Here is an 18,282-nt window from a genome sequence, read left to right on the forward strand (position 1 = left end):
CTGCTGAGAAAAAAAATTGGCACTTTGATGGCAAGCTCCACATTCTCTGCCCTTCAATCACTGGAAACAGTTATTAGCTGATGTTGTAACAATGGAGCTTTCTACAGCTAGATTAAATGGTGCAAACTATCAAACAATAGATAGCTGGAACCAACAATGTGCATTGTATGCCTGTACCTGTGCCTTCCAAAAAAGAAATAAAATATATGAAAAAAAGAAGATAGTGTTCTGACAGTCCAAACACAGACACATGTCTGTACATGGTAGGTTGTTTGATTTGCATGTGCATCGCCCCTTCATGCATTGTGTTTTTTTTGCAGGAGCAGTATACAAGTTCCAGGATTGCGACTGGGGCTCGAAGAAATCTCTGGACTGCTGATCACCACATGGGAACTGTATTGAGAGGCATGAGCACAGTGAAGCAATAGTCGGGTGTCTGCTTCCTCCTGTATTGAGAACAGTGTTTGTAGTGGTAACACCTCCACCCCTGTGCCATCAGGGACTTCAACTGTGGCGGGTGGATTTACTGATCCCTCGAGAAAGTGCATTAACTTGGCTTTATCAGTTTTCACCATAGAGCCATCCATGTTCGCTATGGCTGCAGGGAAGGGTCCCAGACTGTAGACTAACATTTCCCCGATGTCAATCTTCCTGACTGTTCCCACCACTATAAGCCTGGCGAAGAGGTCTCGGTCTGCTTTCAGGGCCATCTCATTGCCTCTCACCTTGGTAACACTTGATGTTGTTGTGTCCTTGAAGGTTTTGAGTTTCATCTTTTTTACAGGAGCATGGAAGTCCACCTCATCTGTTAGGAGACGTTGTTTAAAGAAATCGCCAAATGCCTTCTCACTGTACTAGTTACACATTACACACATACAAATGACAATAACACTATGTAACAACCATCAAATGCACTCACAGCACACACATCCACACGCACACACTCACTTTAAACAAACAACTCACTGCAGCACCCACTTTAGAACACCTAAACACACTTTATATTTATTGGCAAAGAATATGCACTACAACCCATACCTCATTACACCTTACTGTAAATTGTACCTCATCCCATTTCTGCATTGTACTGTATAGTATATTGTATTGTAACTCAGTTACTTTTCTACTCTGCATTGTACATTGTATGTATATATTGAACACTTGTCTACGTACTTGACTTCTATTTTTATCTAGCACAATCTCTGGAGCAAAACAGAAAGAAGCATTTTATATAAAAGTATTCTGTACTTCTGTATGACAACTAATAAAGAAACTTGAACATCAAAAAATCAACATTCTGTTCTCTATGCCAGGCTAGATCTGACCTTGACTCATGTTACAGGATTAATACACACTTTATACACAAATTGCATATAGCATTCTCTTTGGTAGCATTCATTCTGTGTTTATTGTGTCATACCGGGGAATAATATTAATATTATTATGTCCTATTGGGGACATAATTTAAAATTCTGAGCAATTCAATGTTTTTTTTTATGGAGAGGACGTCTGACATTAATTGAAAACTGTATTAACAGATTGCAGAATGGGTACAATACAGTACAGCTCAATACACAATTGTTAAGGGTATGCAGACCAGAGAAAGACTTTCATCTTGTTTACATCAGGGTCCCCCATTTTCAATTCATCATAACATATATGACATACATGACATACAGATACAGTAGGCCTACTGCTACATCTATACATTTAATTATGGCATACCAGATTTGCAAATACAGTACTGTTTATGATACAAAGAGTCCAGAAAAGTATAAAACAATTGCAGATGGGATGCAGACCAGAGAAAGACGTTTGTCTTGTTTACATCAGGGTCCCCCATTTGTAATTCATAGTGACAACAGCATCTAAAACAATATATTTATATGTATATTTATATATTGGAAGAGTATATTTATGAGACAGTATATTTGCAGTCCAGAGAGACTTTCGTGAGAGACCAACAAAGTGAGGTATGTAAAAACTTGGAATCAAATTGTGGTCGTAGATCTAACGTTAATATCACGTTAACAATCTAATGGCTAGAAAGCTCACCTGACGTCGATATGGCTTAATACAGTGCAAAATACAATCTTATAGTAAGAAACAAAACACAAGTTGAACATAGTTTTGAACGTTTTATTACAATAGTATTTAGGTCGGACCGTCGGATCTAACGTTAATATCATCTAAAGCTCATCTGTGACGTCGTTATGGTTAATACAGTGCGAAATACAATCTTATATAGTAACAAAACAATACACAAATTGAACATAGTTTTGAACGTTTTATTACAATAGTATTTACTGTCTTATGTTGCGATGTATAATACACAGGGGTGTACAGTGCGACATATATCTCGCACGTGCTACAGCAACAGCTGTCTGTGCGATGGATGGATTTACTTCAGTAGCACTGGTGCGATAGGGATTCGGTTCATATAGATACTCTTATTTTGAAAATCCTGTAGCGGGTCTCATTTCTGCCCACGCGCAGCTCCAGCTAGGCTCCGAAAGCTAGCAACGTTCAGGTGCATATGATACTCTTATTTTGAAAAAACTCTTGTGACAACTCGACGAGTCGTATCCGCCCTATCCGTGCTTCTGCTAGAAGAGCAGCGCGTTGGTCGGTTGGTGCACGTTAACACAGCAGTGCGCCTACACGTCCCGAAATAAGTCCGTGGTGTTTTTTCTTTCTCGCAACGGGTCAAATGCATCTACATGCTTTGCACCGTCGCCATTCCTTTATGCGCACATCGCCCGAAATTAACGTTTATGTACCATTACAATCACTACAACGTTAGCAAGCTAACAAGCTAATCCTGATCAGAGGGCGCAGAGCCAGCAGACACAGTGTGGAAAGGGAAATGGGGGGCACTCTCTCCCCTTCCCTGTGTGTGTGTGCGTGCGTGCGTTTGGAAAGACGATGAAGTCACTAGTCAGGACTCAGGACAGGAGTATATTATAGTAAACTGAGGATGGACAGATAATGATGATATTCAAATACAAGTTTCGAGAGGAGTGGAAGTTTGAAGACAGACTAGACTACAATATGATGCGGGTGGTGAGTTGAAACAGTGTGTGTGAATGAATGAATGAAAACTTTATTTAACAGATTGCAGATTGGGTACAGTACGGCTCAATACACACAATTGTTAAGGGGATGCAGACCAGAGAAAGACGTTTGTCTTGTTTACATCAGGGTCCCCCATTGTGTGTGTGTGTGTCCCAACCGACCCCACTTCTATGTTTCAATAAATTATTTGCATTTAAAACTATTAACGCTGACTCATTCCTTCAGTCCACTCAAAATTATGCTAATATTCCTTATGTCGTTTATGATATTAATTTAAAATAGCATATGAGAGTATCATAGTAATAATAACACATGGCGATATACTAAATGACAGCCAAACATGGCACTGCAACTAAATAACACAAATACAATAGGCACATTTGTGACTGTTACAAATATAACACGTTTTATACTTGTGCTACAAGATTTTGGCCTGTGCTACAAAACTATCAACCTCTGTAGCACCAGTGCTATGTGCAAAAAAAAGTTAACGTACAGCCCTGATACAGCTAGCGTTCCAGTCAGATTCTCCGTTCTTGTTGACAATTTTGGGGTCCGTACTTCCCGTTTCTGTATCCTGATTGGTTTATCAGCTAGAGGTGTCCCAAGATATGCATGAGCAAACATTGAATCTAAATGTAAGATTACGAACACCGATGACCAACAGACGGCTGGCCAACAAACGTATTTTGACTCAACATAATAACTAGATATTACACACAAAGAATTGTGTAGTCTGCCAACATGGATCAATCAAGTTCACTTTAGACTGACTCAGCCTCCCCTCTACCTGGGGCGGAGTTTTTTTCTGATGCATTTTCCCATCGACTCCAATCCAATGATGTGCATTACCATCCGGGAGACGATAGGGGGCGGTATTTGCCCTTTTCGAGCTCAGAGCCATTCCCAATGATAATGTCAGGCTGGACGGATGAAAAATGAATGGATATCGCTAATAAAAGAAATAACGATTAAATAACGAGAAATCTCGTTGTTGGCAACCAACGCATGGCGGCCAACAATGAGATATCTCGTTGTTGGCACCCAATGTGTTAAAATAAACATTTGTTTTGAAAATATGTGGTACTTTGGGAATGGGAAATGGACTGCACATATATAGCGCTTTCCTACCTGCACAAAGAGCTTTATAATTGCCTCTCCTTCACCAATTCACACATGCACTCACAGAGCAATGGCAGCCAGACTCATTGGGAGCAATTTGGGGTTCAGTGTCTTGCCCAAGGACACTTCGGCATGTGAACAGAAGGAGCTGGGATTCAAACCTCTGACCAAACCATTGACCATGTTACGAAGGATCAGATTAAACCGAATATATATATTTATTACTTGATATATATTGCATAGTATTTGTATATCGTCTGATATCCCTTGTGTATTCTTTGTACATATACACGGAATATCCCTTTTACCTAGTACAGACCATAATATTTCGTTCTCCTATTGGATAGCGATCCACTAGGCGCCACAGCCATACCCCCAAGGTCTAGTTCAAAGTCACCGCCAAGGCTTGCCTGAACATGCCCGGTTCTGCGCAAGAATACGAGACAGAAATAAGGCTGGTACTAGATTATTCACCGTACGTATAAATACGTCGCAGGTGGATACAGCAGCACTTAGCCTAAAGTCAAGTTAACCTAGAAACGTGTTACCCTCAAACGTTAAAGCCTTCATCACGAGTCAACGACCAAGTGAAGTGAGCAACCGTGCATCTAAATAGAGCACTTATAACCGCGTGCGAATAGGATAGTAAAGTGTCAGAGCTTAGTGGAATAACGTCAAGTTCGACCTAGTTAATGTGAAGTACCGCGCACCGGAGAATCTACACCGGTGAATGCAGAGCCCTTTTCCGGCTGGATTATTATTATATTGCTTTGGTCCTGTGGCTGGGAGAGGCTGGCCGGCTTTCACCTATGCTGCACGCATACTTGGATTACAGCTGCTGCTTTCGTCTGCCGATCAAGGGAGTAATGTACCGACTCCCGTAGCTGGAGCTTATTGATTCCCCGTTGATCCAGAGTTTGCATTCGAACATTTCCTCCCCCTGCTGGCCTACAACCGGAGGGACCCTACTAGTATCTCCCGCTGCCCTACTAGTGTACCATAGATATAATTCCTAAGATACAGGTGGTATTCATTATCTCCTGCGTAATATGATAATGGACTTACGTTATTGATTTACTCACGCACATTCTTCGCCTTATAAGCGCGACTCTACGTAAAGTATTGTAATATACTATCATTGCTGCTAATAAATATTATTATAACCCAGATTTGTGTGGAACCGTGTCATTGTGGAAGTGTTCATCTGATATACCTGTGTACTGTATGGCCAGTAGTAATGTACATAAGACAGTAGTGGTTTAATGATACCATACTTATTAATACAGTCAGGGAATTGTACCCCTCAGTTACAGACCATATGATCACTAGTTGACCTGCTCTACCTCTGAGCCAGTATTTTGTGGTACATTTAGGTATACTTTGGGGTACTTTGGGGTATTTTGGGGTACTTTGTGGTATTTTGGGTACATTGGGGTATTTTGGGGTATACTTTGGGGTATTTCGTGGTACTTTCTGGTATTTTGGGGTACTTTGGGGTATTTTCTGGTACTTTGTGGTGATTAGTAGGACCCACGAAATACATTGAAGCTCGATTTTCTGGAGTTTATCGAGATGAGACAGAACGCTCTAGAAATATATTCATATTCATCACGGTATAAAATGGAAATGTATGTATGAAAATCTGTTTTGTGCATGTTGACTGGAAGCAACTCACTGACAATCAACGTGTTATTTAGATCTATTGCTATTATATTTGATATATCTTAAGCACTCGCAAGTAAGTCCTATCCTACATTGGATAAAGCACTGGCACTGAGGGCCATCAGTGCCCTCTGCTGTTTGGCCCCCAATGAGTTAAAGTGGTATGTGGTCCAGTTATGATGCTCTGATTACGTCCTCTTAAAGTTGACAGGCTTCAAATGTAATTTCTTGCCATGTTTTCTATGTAAAATCTTTTTCTTCAGAGTAACTAGTAACTGATGGGTTCAGATAAACGTAGTGGAGTAAAAGTATAAAGTTCCCTAAAATGAAAATACAAGTACTCGAGTAAAAGTACTTAGTTACTTCCCACCACTTACCCCCCCGTTGGCGCCGCCCTCCTTGCTGCCGCTCATGCTCTGCAGAACGGCCCGGTCCAGACCCAGCTTCAGGCTGGCCTTGTCCAGCATCTCCCTCTCGTACGAGTTCCGAGTGATCAGCCGGTACACCTTCACCGCCTTGGACTGGCCGATACGGTGGCACCGCGCCTGGGCCTGGAGGAGGGCAGAGATTTTGTTGGAGCTATTTTATTGTATTTGTGTTATAATAATAATAATAATAATAATAGATTTAATTTATATAGCACACTTTAAGGTGCTTCAAAGCAGAAGGAAAACAATTAAAAATAGAATAAAAAAAGGTTTAAAAACAAGAAAAACATTCAAATGAAAAAGAAAAAAAAGAGAATAAAAAGAGAATAAAAAGGTTTAAAGAGGACATGCATTGCTATTCCTAGCACTATTTGGGCAACTTTACACAATTCCTGTGAGTCTATTGAACACAGCAGATTTTTTTTGTATTGTTTTATATTTCTAATGAAGTAGTCAAAAGCCTCATTTTCCAGCCTCGGGATTTCAGGCTGTTATTGGATGGGAGAGAGTCACCCAGGTGGTGAGAGTCACCCAGTCTGCGACTGGCAGACAGAGAGAGAGATAGAGAGAGAGCGACAGAGACAGAGAGAGAGAGAGAGAGAGAGAGAGAGAGAGAGAGAGAGAGAGAGAGAGAGAGAGAGAGAGAGAGAGAGAGAGAGAGAGAGAGAGAGAGAGAGAGAGAGAGAGAGAGAGAGAGAGAAAGAGAGAGAGACACGGAGCGGAGCATAAAGTTATCTCTCCACTGCTTCCCCTGCGCGGTCCAGGTTGTGTGTGTAAATGCGTGTGTGTTTGTGTTTCACACTCCTGCACCGCGGTCCCTCTCTCTCTCTCTCTCTCTACCAGGGAGAAGCCCAGCGCGTCAAATGTGTGTTTGTGTTTCACACTCCTGCACCGCGGTCCCTCTCTCTCTCTCTCTCTCTACCAGGGAGAAGCCCTGCACGTCAAATGCGTGTGTGTTTGTGTTTCACACTCCTGCACCGCGGTCCCTCTCTCTCTCTCTCTCTCTCTACCAGGGAGAAGCCCTGCACGTCAAATGCGTGTGTGTTTGTGTTTCACACACTCCTGCACCATGGTCCCAACCATAGAGGGGGCGTTAGTTATGCAAATCAGTACCCTATTCACGTCAGGAATACGTCAAATCAGAACAGCTTAGTTGAGTGAGGGAGGATCTCGTGAACTCGAGACTAGACTGATGAGTCAATATGATAATTAACGACACAGACCACATTGATATAATCCCCAATTGCTAGGAATGCATGTCCCCTTTAAAACATAAAACATTTCAAATGAATAAAATAAAATAAACATAGGAGCAGATGAAAAAACAGGCCCTATTGGAAGGCAGAGCAAAACAAATGTCAGTAGTTATGTCTGTAGTTGGTTAAGTTCATCACTGGGTGGCGGCGGAGCGCATCATGGGTTTTGGATATAGGCACTGCACAGGTGTAGGCTATTGTGCAATCAAGGTATGGGTGACGGAGAGGTCTCACGTTTTTTTTTACCGCATGGACCCTCGCTCGTTTCACCATCATCAAAATAAAATTGTCTATAAATCTATTGTTTTGCTCAGCAACCATGTATTATGTATTTATGTAAAACACTTGAATTAAAAGGGAACTTCACCCAACAGCAAGTGATACCGCCTGGACATTACGCTCCCTCCACTCATCCTCTACTGGACTCCTCACCATCCCCAGCTCACGCCGCAGCACCATGGGTGCCCAAGCTTTCAGCTGCTCGGCTCCCAGACTCTGGAACTCCCTGCCCTCAAATGTCCGACAGTCTGACTCCCTATCATCATTTAAATCACAACTCTAAACCCATCTGTTCAAACTTGCATATTCAAGTTCCCCCTGCTGTTTGTTTGGTTTGTTATTTTAACATCACTGTTCTATACCCCCTGCTGTTTGTTTGGTTTGTTATTTTAACATCACTGTTCTATACCCCCTGCTGTTTGTTTGGTTTGTTATTTTAACATCACTGTTCTATACCCCCTGCTGTTTGTTTGGTTTGTTATTTTAACATCACTGTTCTATACCCCCTGCTGTTTGTTTGGTTTGTTATTTTAACATCACTGTTCTATACCCCCTGCTGTTTGTTTGTTATTTTAACATCACTGTTCTATACCCCCTGCTGTTTGTTTGGTTTGTTATTTTAACATCACTGTTCTATACCCCCTGCTGTTTGTTTGGTTTGTTATTTTAACATCACTGTTCTATACCCCCTGCTGTTTGTTTGGTTTGTTATTTTAACATCACTGTTCTATACCCCCTGCTGTTTGGTTTGTTATTTTAACATCACTGTTCTATACCCCCTGCTGTTTGTTTGGTTTGTTATTTTAACATCACTGTTCTATACCCCCTGCTGTTTGTTTTGTTATTTTAACTTCACTGTTTTATACTTCCTGTTTTGTTTTTAAACCTCGACTTTTAACTGCCTTGCTTTTTTTATTTGTATGATCTGTAATGTGACCTTGGGTATCGTGAAAGGCACCCCCAAATAAAATGTATTATTATTATTAACCCTTTCACTACCACACTACCAAAGGGTTAACCCTTTCACGGCGACAATACAGTAGGTTAACCCTTTCACTGCCACACGACAAAGGGTTATCCCTGTCAATACCACACCACAGAAGGTTAACCCTTTCACTACCACACCACAGAAGGTTAACCCTTTCACTACCACACTACAGACTGTCAACCTTCTGTAGTGTGGTAGTGAAAGGTTAACCTTCTGTAGTGTGGTAGTGAAAGGGTTAACCCTTTCAAGTCGAAGGGCCTTTTTGCCCCCGTGGGCGGAGAACAAAGGCATTTAGAATTTCTCAGAAATGCTCAGGAAGTCGCGCTTTTCAGAAATCTGTAAAAATAGAAAAATGACAATTTCGAGTGCTTTGAGATGTAATATGTCTCCTTACTTGCTAAACGTAATACGACTTGTAAATACATTTAATTCTTGCTAGATGGTATGATTGTAATTATCTCCGTTTGCCAGAAAACTACAGCGGGTCACAAAACGCACATACACGCGCGCACACACAAAAGCGGCGTGTACGCTGTGAAAAGGTGTTAGACCCCGCAGAGGTGAGAGGTATCAGAGACTCGGTACCCCCCATCCAAAAACAGATTGGCTTTTCATAATATGTATGAATTATCTCTTGCAATAATATCCACAGGACTTGACTTTTTGCAGTCGTTGTGTTTGTGTGTGTCACGAACACACACGTCAACTTTCTCCTGCGTGAGGTCATTCGCGGACATTCTCAGATAGAGAACAAAAAAGCTTACATACTTTTCTGCTTTTTGGGCTGCTTCACAATTGTCATTTCATAATAGCAGCGTGGACCAGCTCTGTAACAACGCATCTCGAGCTGCTTCTATGTGCAATTATTTTTTTGGAATACTTGAAACCCTTTTTTTGTGGAATATTTGATGTGGCCCCGAGGAACGGTATGAATTAAAAGTACCGTACTTTTCGCACTATAAGCCGCACCCGACTATAAGCCGCAGCAGCTAAATTGAATGATGTGTACATATATAAGCCGCACTGGACTATAAGCCGCATGTGTTTTAATGTTTAATTACCATATGTAAGGAGTGCGGCTTAATTTGACTCAACACGGGAAACCTCACCCGGCCCGGACACGGAAAGGATTGACAGATTGATTGCTCTTTCTCGATTCTGTGGGTGGTGGTGCAATCTTATATTGAGCTTTAACTTCCCACCTCTACAGAGAATGACTCCCATTGGGACACAATACTGTCGGACAAATAACAAGAATTAACTCATTTACAAGTTGTATTAAGCAAATAAGGGAACAGATAAATAACATTTCAATGCAGTAAAAAAAGCAATATTTCGATTTTAGGGTTTTGTCCACATATAAGCCGCACCGTTATATAAGCCGCAGGGTCGAAAAATGGGGAAAAAAGCCACGGCTTATAGTCCGAAAAGTATGGTAGTCTAACATGCTTTGCAAACCTCACCACCAGTGTATATACCCACGTCGCGCTAAAACATTAACTACTGCAATGTTATCACACACACACACGGTTATGCAGCTGGATAGACCGCAAATAAGAACGACAAAGGCTATACACGCTTATACAACGATTTAATAGGCTAAACTTCGTTTTAAATTCTTTAATTTACATTTGTTTATTTTATTTTATTTTTCTCGACATAATGCTACCTGGCCTGACCAGATCCGCGACTCCGTTGTGATACAGATGAATTATCTATAAAAGTGACTATCTTTGAAAACCACTGCTGTGGCGAGCCTTGCTACCGGGGAATTGTTATGAATTAAAAGTAGTCATGCGTTCACCCTCACCAGTGTACATACACCCACGTTGCGCTAAAACATTAACTACTGCAGTGTTATCTGCTAACTGAGTATTCCAACTAAGCTAAGCAGAATAATGTGATGCGTGTGTGTTTTAGAATCCAATGCCCTGATACCCCCCCCTTCCCCTCACTTTGAGTCGTGACTCTCATTATTAGTAAAATGACGGTGATGAATACTTAGTCCCGGCTGATCACACACACTAATACCCCCATTCAGCCCTAACAGTAAGAAGCATTTTGTATGAAAGTATTCTGTACTTCTGTATGACAACTATTAAAGAACTTGAACTAAAGAACTTGAACTTAATTGTTGCTGTACATATTTCTAGGGTATATACTTCAGTCTCATCATATTGACTTTTCAATTGCAAATCTATCGTGAAGGCCCAACACTTATGGATTCACAAGGAGCTCTGCAGGGAGCAGCAGGTGCAGCCGATGACGCACCTGGTCTTCCAGCAGGAGCTGATAGCGGAGCTGTGTGGCCTCACCGTTGTACAGGTGCCAGTGGACAATCTACCCACGGCACCAGTGGACCGCCTACCAAGGAACCATTCACCTGTGGCGATCACGCAAAAGGCAGATAAATCCCAGTAGGCCACGGCTGGCCGCCTGTTTTGTGTCCACTGTAAGATGAAAACCCCCTGGAAGTGCTGTGAATGTGGTGTGGCCCTCTGTCTCATTCCAGACAGGAACTGCTTTTTTCGCATATCACTAAGTGTGATACAGAACAGGCAGATACAACCATGAGGAGACACCTATTATTTTTTTACATGTAGATTTTGCCTAAATACATCGTGGTCGCTCTCTGCCAAATATCATAATGAGGCACCTTGTATTATTATTGTATTGTATTATATCTATGTTTTTTTTTTTAAATTGTGTGATATTCTATTCCAGTTGTGTTTTTTTTCATTTATATAGTGATACACACAATGACCGGTCTGATAATACTTCTGTGTGTGTGTAACCAAATGCATACCTACATGTATGACCTATATCTATCTAATACTTTTGGATATGAGCATTTTTTCAATAAGTATGAATGCCTGAACACAGAATGACAACAGTATCACTGACTACCACGGCAAGCCTATAGAAAATTATTCAATTTAATAATAATAATAATAATTATTATAAATGTCTCTGTCTATATCTCTGTATCTGTCTCTTTCTCTCTCTCTCTCTCTATCTATATATTATATATAGGGGTGCACCGATGTATCGGTCGGGTATCGGTATCGGCCGATAAGTGCCTTGTTGACTGCAATCGGCCTATAAACTCAAATGTGCCGATGGCAGTAGCCGATAAATATCCATCAATTTGTGTCGCGTCAAAAGGCAAAAAAAAGTTCAGTTGCGTCCTGCACAACGCCGCCCCCAGTCCCCCACACACACACAAGCTACTGCATCAAAGTTACTACTAAATATTCAACATTCTCTTTTGAGACTCCGCCTCAGACTCTTATCATTTGGCACTAAAAGCTAAACATTGTCACCGATATGGCTGTCCGCAACATGTCATTAATTGTGTACGCGAGGTGGTCGCTCAGTGACGACGCTAACGTGAGCTAGGTTAGCTAGCATGAGCTACCGGAAGATGGAAAGACTAACGTTACTGGTGAAAATGTGATTTACGTTGGAATACTCCTTTGCCAACTTGCTGTACTTTGCTTGCAGGTCTGCAGCCATTATTGCTGGATTATGAATAGCCCCAACTTTAGCCAAGGTAACGTTATGGCTAAACCTTTAACGTTAGTTAACGCTAGCTTTCGGTTAGCTGTTCAATGCTAATAACACAACCAAGCGAACCCATCAGAGCTCCCCGTCAACACCCCTCTCTCGGGAAGATGTCATTTAAGAAAGTATCTGCTGTTAAAATGACAAACATTCGTTTTGTGGCATTAACGTTATATAGTTAGTGTTACACGTTCAATAACATCAGCATAGTATTTACCCGAACATAGCAAGTAGCCAGCATTACTCGTTCATACTAGCTCAGTTCCTTCCATTGCTCATAGAGCCCCGAGTTGTACCCAATCCATTCTGCAATCTGTTAATAAAGTTTTCAATCAGACAAATGTATAGAAAGGCTTTGTTTTATTATAACATTCGTTGCAGTAAAATCATTATGCCTCGTTTGGTCATCCTGTGGAGCGCTGGTCGGCAGGGCCGGGGAGCTAACGTATTAGCTACGGTAACCTTGTTGTGGTTCTCGCAAGCAGATCAATGGCGGCATGCCCGGAAGTAGAAAATTAATAAACGCTTGCCGATTGGTGGTAAGAACAGCAGGAGGTGGGTGCTAGCGGTGTGACGTAATTGGCCGAATCGACTGTCAATCAAAATTGTTCTATTGCATTGGTTGAGAGCTCTGGTTGAGACAATAGTATCCAGCTGCAGGCCGGCAGACCATACTGGGAGAGGGATAGTGCTACATGGCATGGTGGAATTAATACCATAAAAATATTTCTTGATGTTTCCTTTTTTTAAGTAAGTAAAGAGGCCTACAAATACAAACATACACATACAAATATACAGTAGTTTCATAAAAAAATAATAATAATTACAAAAAAATATATATATATATTACAAAAAATAAAAAATAATAATAATAATTACAAATATTTTTTTTTGCCACAAATATCGGTATCGGTATCGGCCGATTGTGTTAGTTGAACAATCGGTATCTGTGGCAAATTTTCATATCGGTGCATCCCTAATTATATATTATATTACTATACTATTATATCTAATGTGTTCAGGTAAACCTCGATCTTAGCCTTCTGTAGTGTGGTAGGTTAACCTTCTGTAGTGTGGTAGGTTAACCTTCTGTAGTGTGGTAGTGAAAGGGTTAACATTCTGTAGTGTGGTAGTGAAAGGGTTAAGCTGCAGCAAGGTGATCTCTGGAGCGGAAACAGACCTGCAGGTCGTTCTGGGGGTTCCAGTCGGAGTCGAAGATGACGCAGGTGTCCGCCGCCGTGAGGTTGATGCCCAGGCCGCCGGCGCGCGTGCACAGGAGGAAGACGAAGCGGTCTGAGTCCGGCTTGCTGAAGCGGTCGATGGCGGCCTGCCGCAGGTTCCCCCGCACCCTGCCGTCGATGCGCTCGTACAGGTATCTGGTCGGAGCGGGAGGGAGGGGAAACATGCCGTTCATTACATGAAGACCGTCTGGATGAGAACCTCTTCAGGTTCCACCGTCTGCATAGATGCTTCAAAGTCATGTACCTGTGTCATATTTAACACTTTAACTGCCGAAAACGCCGGAACTCGTCATTCCCCGCCATGCTCAAGTTGCCGAGGACGCCGTAACTCGTCTTTGATATCAATATTTCAAAAATCTGTGATCGTATTTCCCCTCCGCAGCCTTGACACACAGTGCTGATCTCCTCTCAACCCTCTAGCGGTTCAAGAGCGCCATCTGGTGGCCGATCGGCAGATCGAAACCGGATATCAACCTTTGAACCGGCAGGACTCACTCCATATGTGGTCCGGGCACTCGCTAATGCTAGAGAGACTCAGTCTTCACACAGTGAACATCGATCGGTGGAAATAACTCGAAAAAACAACATGATTTGGACGTATATACTATTATACAACCTGTAAATGGATCGGGTATTTCGACATCCCATAATGGAAAACTGTCTACTCCACGCTGATCGCCCAACTGCCCGAGGAGACTGGGGTGAGTTTTAGCGTGTAGTATTACCGTGTTCGATATAAACTGCTATGATGAACATATGACCCACATTAGATGAATGGTATAACGTTGCCCACGGAATTATAAACGCCCCCTCGCCCATCCGGTCAACATCAGATGACGTGTAGTAACTCCTAGAAGTACATCCAGTTGAAATTTTTTATCTCGCACAGATTCCTACCAAACTGTATTTCATCATCAATATAATGCATTTGGGGCTATAAATCACGTTCTGGAGAAAGCTGCAGAAAGAGATGAAAACATACTTATACTTTAGACCATATTTTAGTATGAATATGTGAATGAAAAAGTTTAACGTTGCTACACCATGAACAATACATATAGGACATTGAATGGGCCCTAATAATGGCAATCTAGCAATAGAATTTAAAAAGTTATAGCCCTGCAAAGAAGGGGAACTTCTCCATGTTAAATAGAGCTGGCAAGGGATGGTATATCATGAATTTAACCCATGGCAATCAAAGTGTTAAATGGTAAATGGCTGCATCTATATAACAGTTTTTAATCCAAATCGCTTTCAAATTTGTTCCTCACATTCACACACCGATGGCGGAGGCAACGATGCAAGGTGCCAAGCTGCTCATCGGGAGCAGTTAGGGGTTAAAGGAAAACTCCAACATTTTGGGAAATTAGCTCATTTAACATCTTCCCTGGAGTTAGACAAGAAGATACATACCTGTGCATGCAGTAGGCTTAGGGAACGCCTGTACTGTTAGCGTAGCTTAGCTTCATCACTGGAAGTGAGTCAGACCTTTACCCTGAAGTTCCCTACAGTCCCCTACAGTCACGAAATACACTCCAAATACAACTCCAAAACGTTCCTGTAAACATGTTGTGACCTGTGTATTTACCACATGGAGAAATAAAAAACCACTCCTCTCTGGGCGCAGTGATTTCAGTGCTACTTTCTAATGTCGAGGGAGGCGGCCGGCCAGTGTTTACCAATGTGACTAGTAGCTTAGCGACATGTGTAAACGAGAACTTAGTTTGCCCCATGCATCATGATGATTATAATAGTCACTTACTCGATAGACAACTGTCCGTTAGGTCCACTCGGCACGGGGCGTCTTTTCCAATTTATTTTCGGAACATGGAAAAAAGTTCCAACCACTTCTGGATGTGTTAGCGCTGAGAAATGTTCCTTGCTCGTTAGACAGTCTCGTTGTGCACTGTCCTCTTCATCCGATATATGAAGCCTTCCAATCATTGATGGCAGCACAGAGTCCCATTCATTACAGCAGAAGCACTCTATTTCTGTCGGCATAGGTTGGCATAATCCACATTTGCACCACCAATCCGTCTGTTCTGACTCTCCCCTCGGCCCCAAGCTGTTCTGCTTCATCCTCGCGTCTCGCCCGGTCAGCTTCCAAAACACGTAGTTCCTCCTCTGTGTATTCGGGTTCAAAAAGATAAGCTTCTGGATCTTTGTTTGTCCCAAAGTATTCATCATCCTCTGAGGATTGCTCTCTTTCAAAGTCGGCCATGATTAGCAGCAGTCAAGTTAGTCTGTCGCTAAGCTACTACAGGCACGCGGGAACTATAAAACGGCAGGGGGTGCTGGGGGGTCGCCAGATAAAAAATAAAAATAAAATTTTGGTCAGGCCACTGAACTTAGAAGCAGGCCAGGCCAGTGTTTCTATTTGCACCAGCGCAATAGTTAGATAACCTAGGTGGGGAACAACCAGGAGATCACTGCAACTCACACAAGTTGGAGAACTATCTCTCTCTCTCTCTCTCTTGCTCTCACACACACACAAAGGGAGCCGCATGTGATTGTTGGAGGCGGGATCCTTACGAAAAACTGCTAATCATTGACACATGCTAGCCTGTAATAATCCCCCCCAGAAAAATGTACTTTGCATTTGATATATTGCAAATATATGCCATCACACACACTGGCATTTAAAGGGTTAAAATTATAAAATGAATATGTGGTGTTATGATCAGGGCTGAAGTTGAATAAAATATTGTATTTATCAATTACAAAAAACTGAAAATCCATAAAAATCTGTGTTGTTGCTAATCATACATATGCTAGCCTGTTTTTTAACAATAAGTTGTGATGCCATCACAAACACTGGCATTTAAAGGGTACAAATAAAAAAAATGCCTGCACCAGAATGCAGGAAATTAAGTCTTTGTAACAAAGGAATTCCTGGTGGGGGACCCCCAGATAGGGCTGGGCGATATGGCCTAAATATGATATCACGATATTTTCTGACCTTTCGGCGATACACGATACGCATCACGATGTTTTTCTTTTTTCCCCCAAACAATTCATTATGAGGCTTACCAAGACAGTATTTAAGTTTGCAAGCTAACATTAAAGACAAAATAAAATACCCATGCATTTAGCATTTTTATATTATATATTAGATTTAGATTATTGGATTATTAGATTATATATTGCATATATTTAGCAATGAGATATTATATGATTTAGATATGAAATATGATGAATTGAAAATGGGGGACCCTGATGTAAACAAGACGAAAGTCTTTCGCTGGTCTGCATCCCCTTAACAATTGTATGTATTGAGCTGTACTGTACCCATTCTGCAATATGTTAATAAAGTTTTAAATCAATCAATAGGATTTTAGCATTTTTATGAAACTACTGTATATTTGTATGTCTCTAAATGTTTTGATGAATTGAAAATGGAGGACCCTTATGTAAAAAAGCCGAAAGTCTTTTTCTGGTCTTCATCCTCCAGTCAGTCCACTGTTGTTGTATTGAGCTGTACTGTATTGTACCCATTCTGCAATCGTTAATAACGTTCATTCATTCAATCATTCAGCCGGCAACAGAATAATTTTGATTGACAGTCGAGTCTGCCAATTACGTCACACCGCTTGTACCCGCCCTGCTGTTCTTAGCACCAATCGGCAAGCAGCGCTATTCTTTTTTTACTTCCTGAATGCCCTCCTTGATTTTAACGAGAGCTCAGCTCAACGACAACAACAACAGCTCACCGCAGCCGACGAGTGATTACTAGCGCACCGCAGCATGACAACGAGGCATAATGATTTTACTGCAACAAATGTTATAATAAAAGCCTTTCCATACATCTGTCTGATTGAAAACTTTATTAACAGACCGCAGAATGGGCACGCACAACTCGGCACGGACTGAGATATGAACAGTAACGCTTGCTATCTATGTCGTCATCGGACGTTGCTATGTTTGGGTAAATACGCTGATGTGTAACTATATAACGTGTAACTATATAATGTTGATGCCACAAAACGAATGCCTTTGTTAATCATAAGTACTAACTAACTTTGATGCAGTAGTGTGTGTGTGGGAGCGGCGTTGTTCAAAAGTTTGAACGGGGTGGACCAGATTGACGCGACACAATCCTCTTGGGCAAAACATCACGATATCCACGATACGTTAAAAAAGTGTATCGTTAATGAACTGTACCCGATATTTATATAATATCGTCATATCGCCCAGCCCTACCCCCAGACCCCCTGCTTAAAAAGTGGCCTGACTGGGGCTATATTTCCTGGCCTGAATGATTTCCCCAGTCCGGCCCTGGTTAAAAGCCTCCAATGCTTATTAGTGTTTGTGCGTTTGAACGTTTGCATGTTTCAACCATACATTTCCATTTAAAATAAATTTGTTTACCTCCTATAATAGTGGGGGTCGCGGCTCTCTGACACCGTTTTTTTTGGGTCGCGGCCTGAAAAGTTTGGGAACCCCTGGTCTAGCCTGTACCCCCCAGACATGTTGCTGGCCCCGTCAAAACAGTATCCTATCAGCCTCTCCATGGGCAGGTCGAGGCGTAAAAGTATTTTATACACAAAAACAGCGTCTCGGCTGTTGTGTCTGGGCCGGGCATTGTAAAAACCCCAAAAGAAGTTCTGAGCTTCCAAGTTGTCATCGGCTAACTGTATATTACACGAGAATTGTTCTTTTCCAGTGAG

At 41.7% G+C, this 18,282-nt stretch overlaps 1 protein-coding gene across 4 annotated transcripts in view; it reads right to left on the bottom strand.

The window, feature by feature from the left end:
• The window catches only part of chd8 (chromodomain helicase DNA binding protein 8), a 202,305-nt gene that overhangs the window by 73,020 nt on the left and 111,003 nt on the right, over positions 1 to 18,282 (bottom strand). For all 4 annotated transcript variants that reach the window (XM_084328043.1, XM_084328042.1, XM_084328041.1 and 1 more), the window contains exons 21-22: positions 13,555 to 13,750; positions 6,237 to 6,410 (exon numbers count right to left, since the gene is read on the bottom strand). In XM_084328043.1, the coding sequence (XP_084184169.1) occupies positions 6,237 to 6,410; positions 13,555 to 13,750 (370 nt within the window). The remainder of the gene's footprint in view (positions 1 to 6,236; positions 6,411 to 13,554; positions 13,751 to 18,282) is intronic.

Source organism: Notolepis coatsorum (assembly GCF_963971535.1).
Source record: "Notolepis coatsorum genome assembly, chromosome: 13".
Classification (NCBI taxonomy): Eukaryota; Metazoa; Chordata; class Actinopteri; order Aulopiformes; family Paralepididae; genus Notolepis; species Notolepis coatsorum.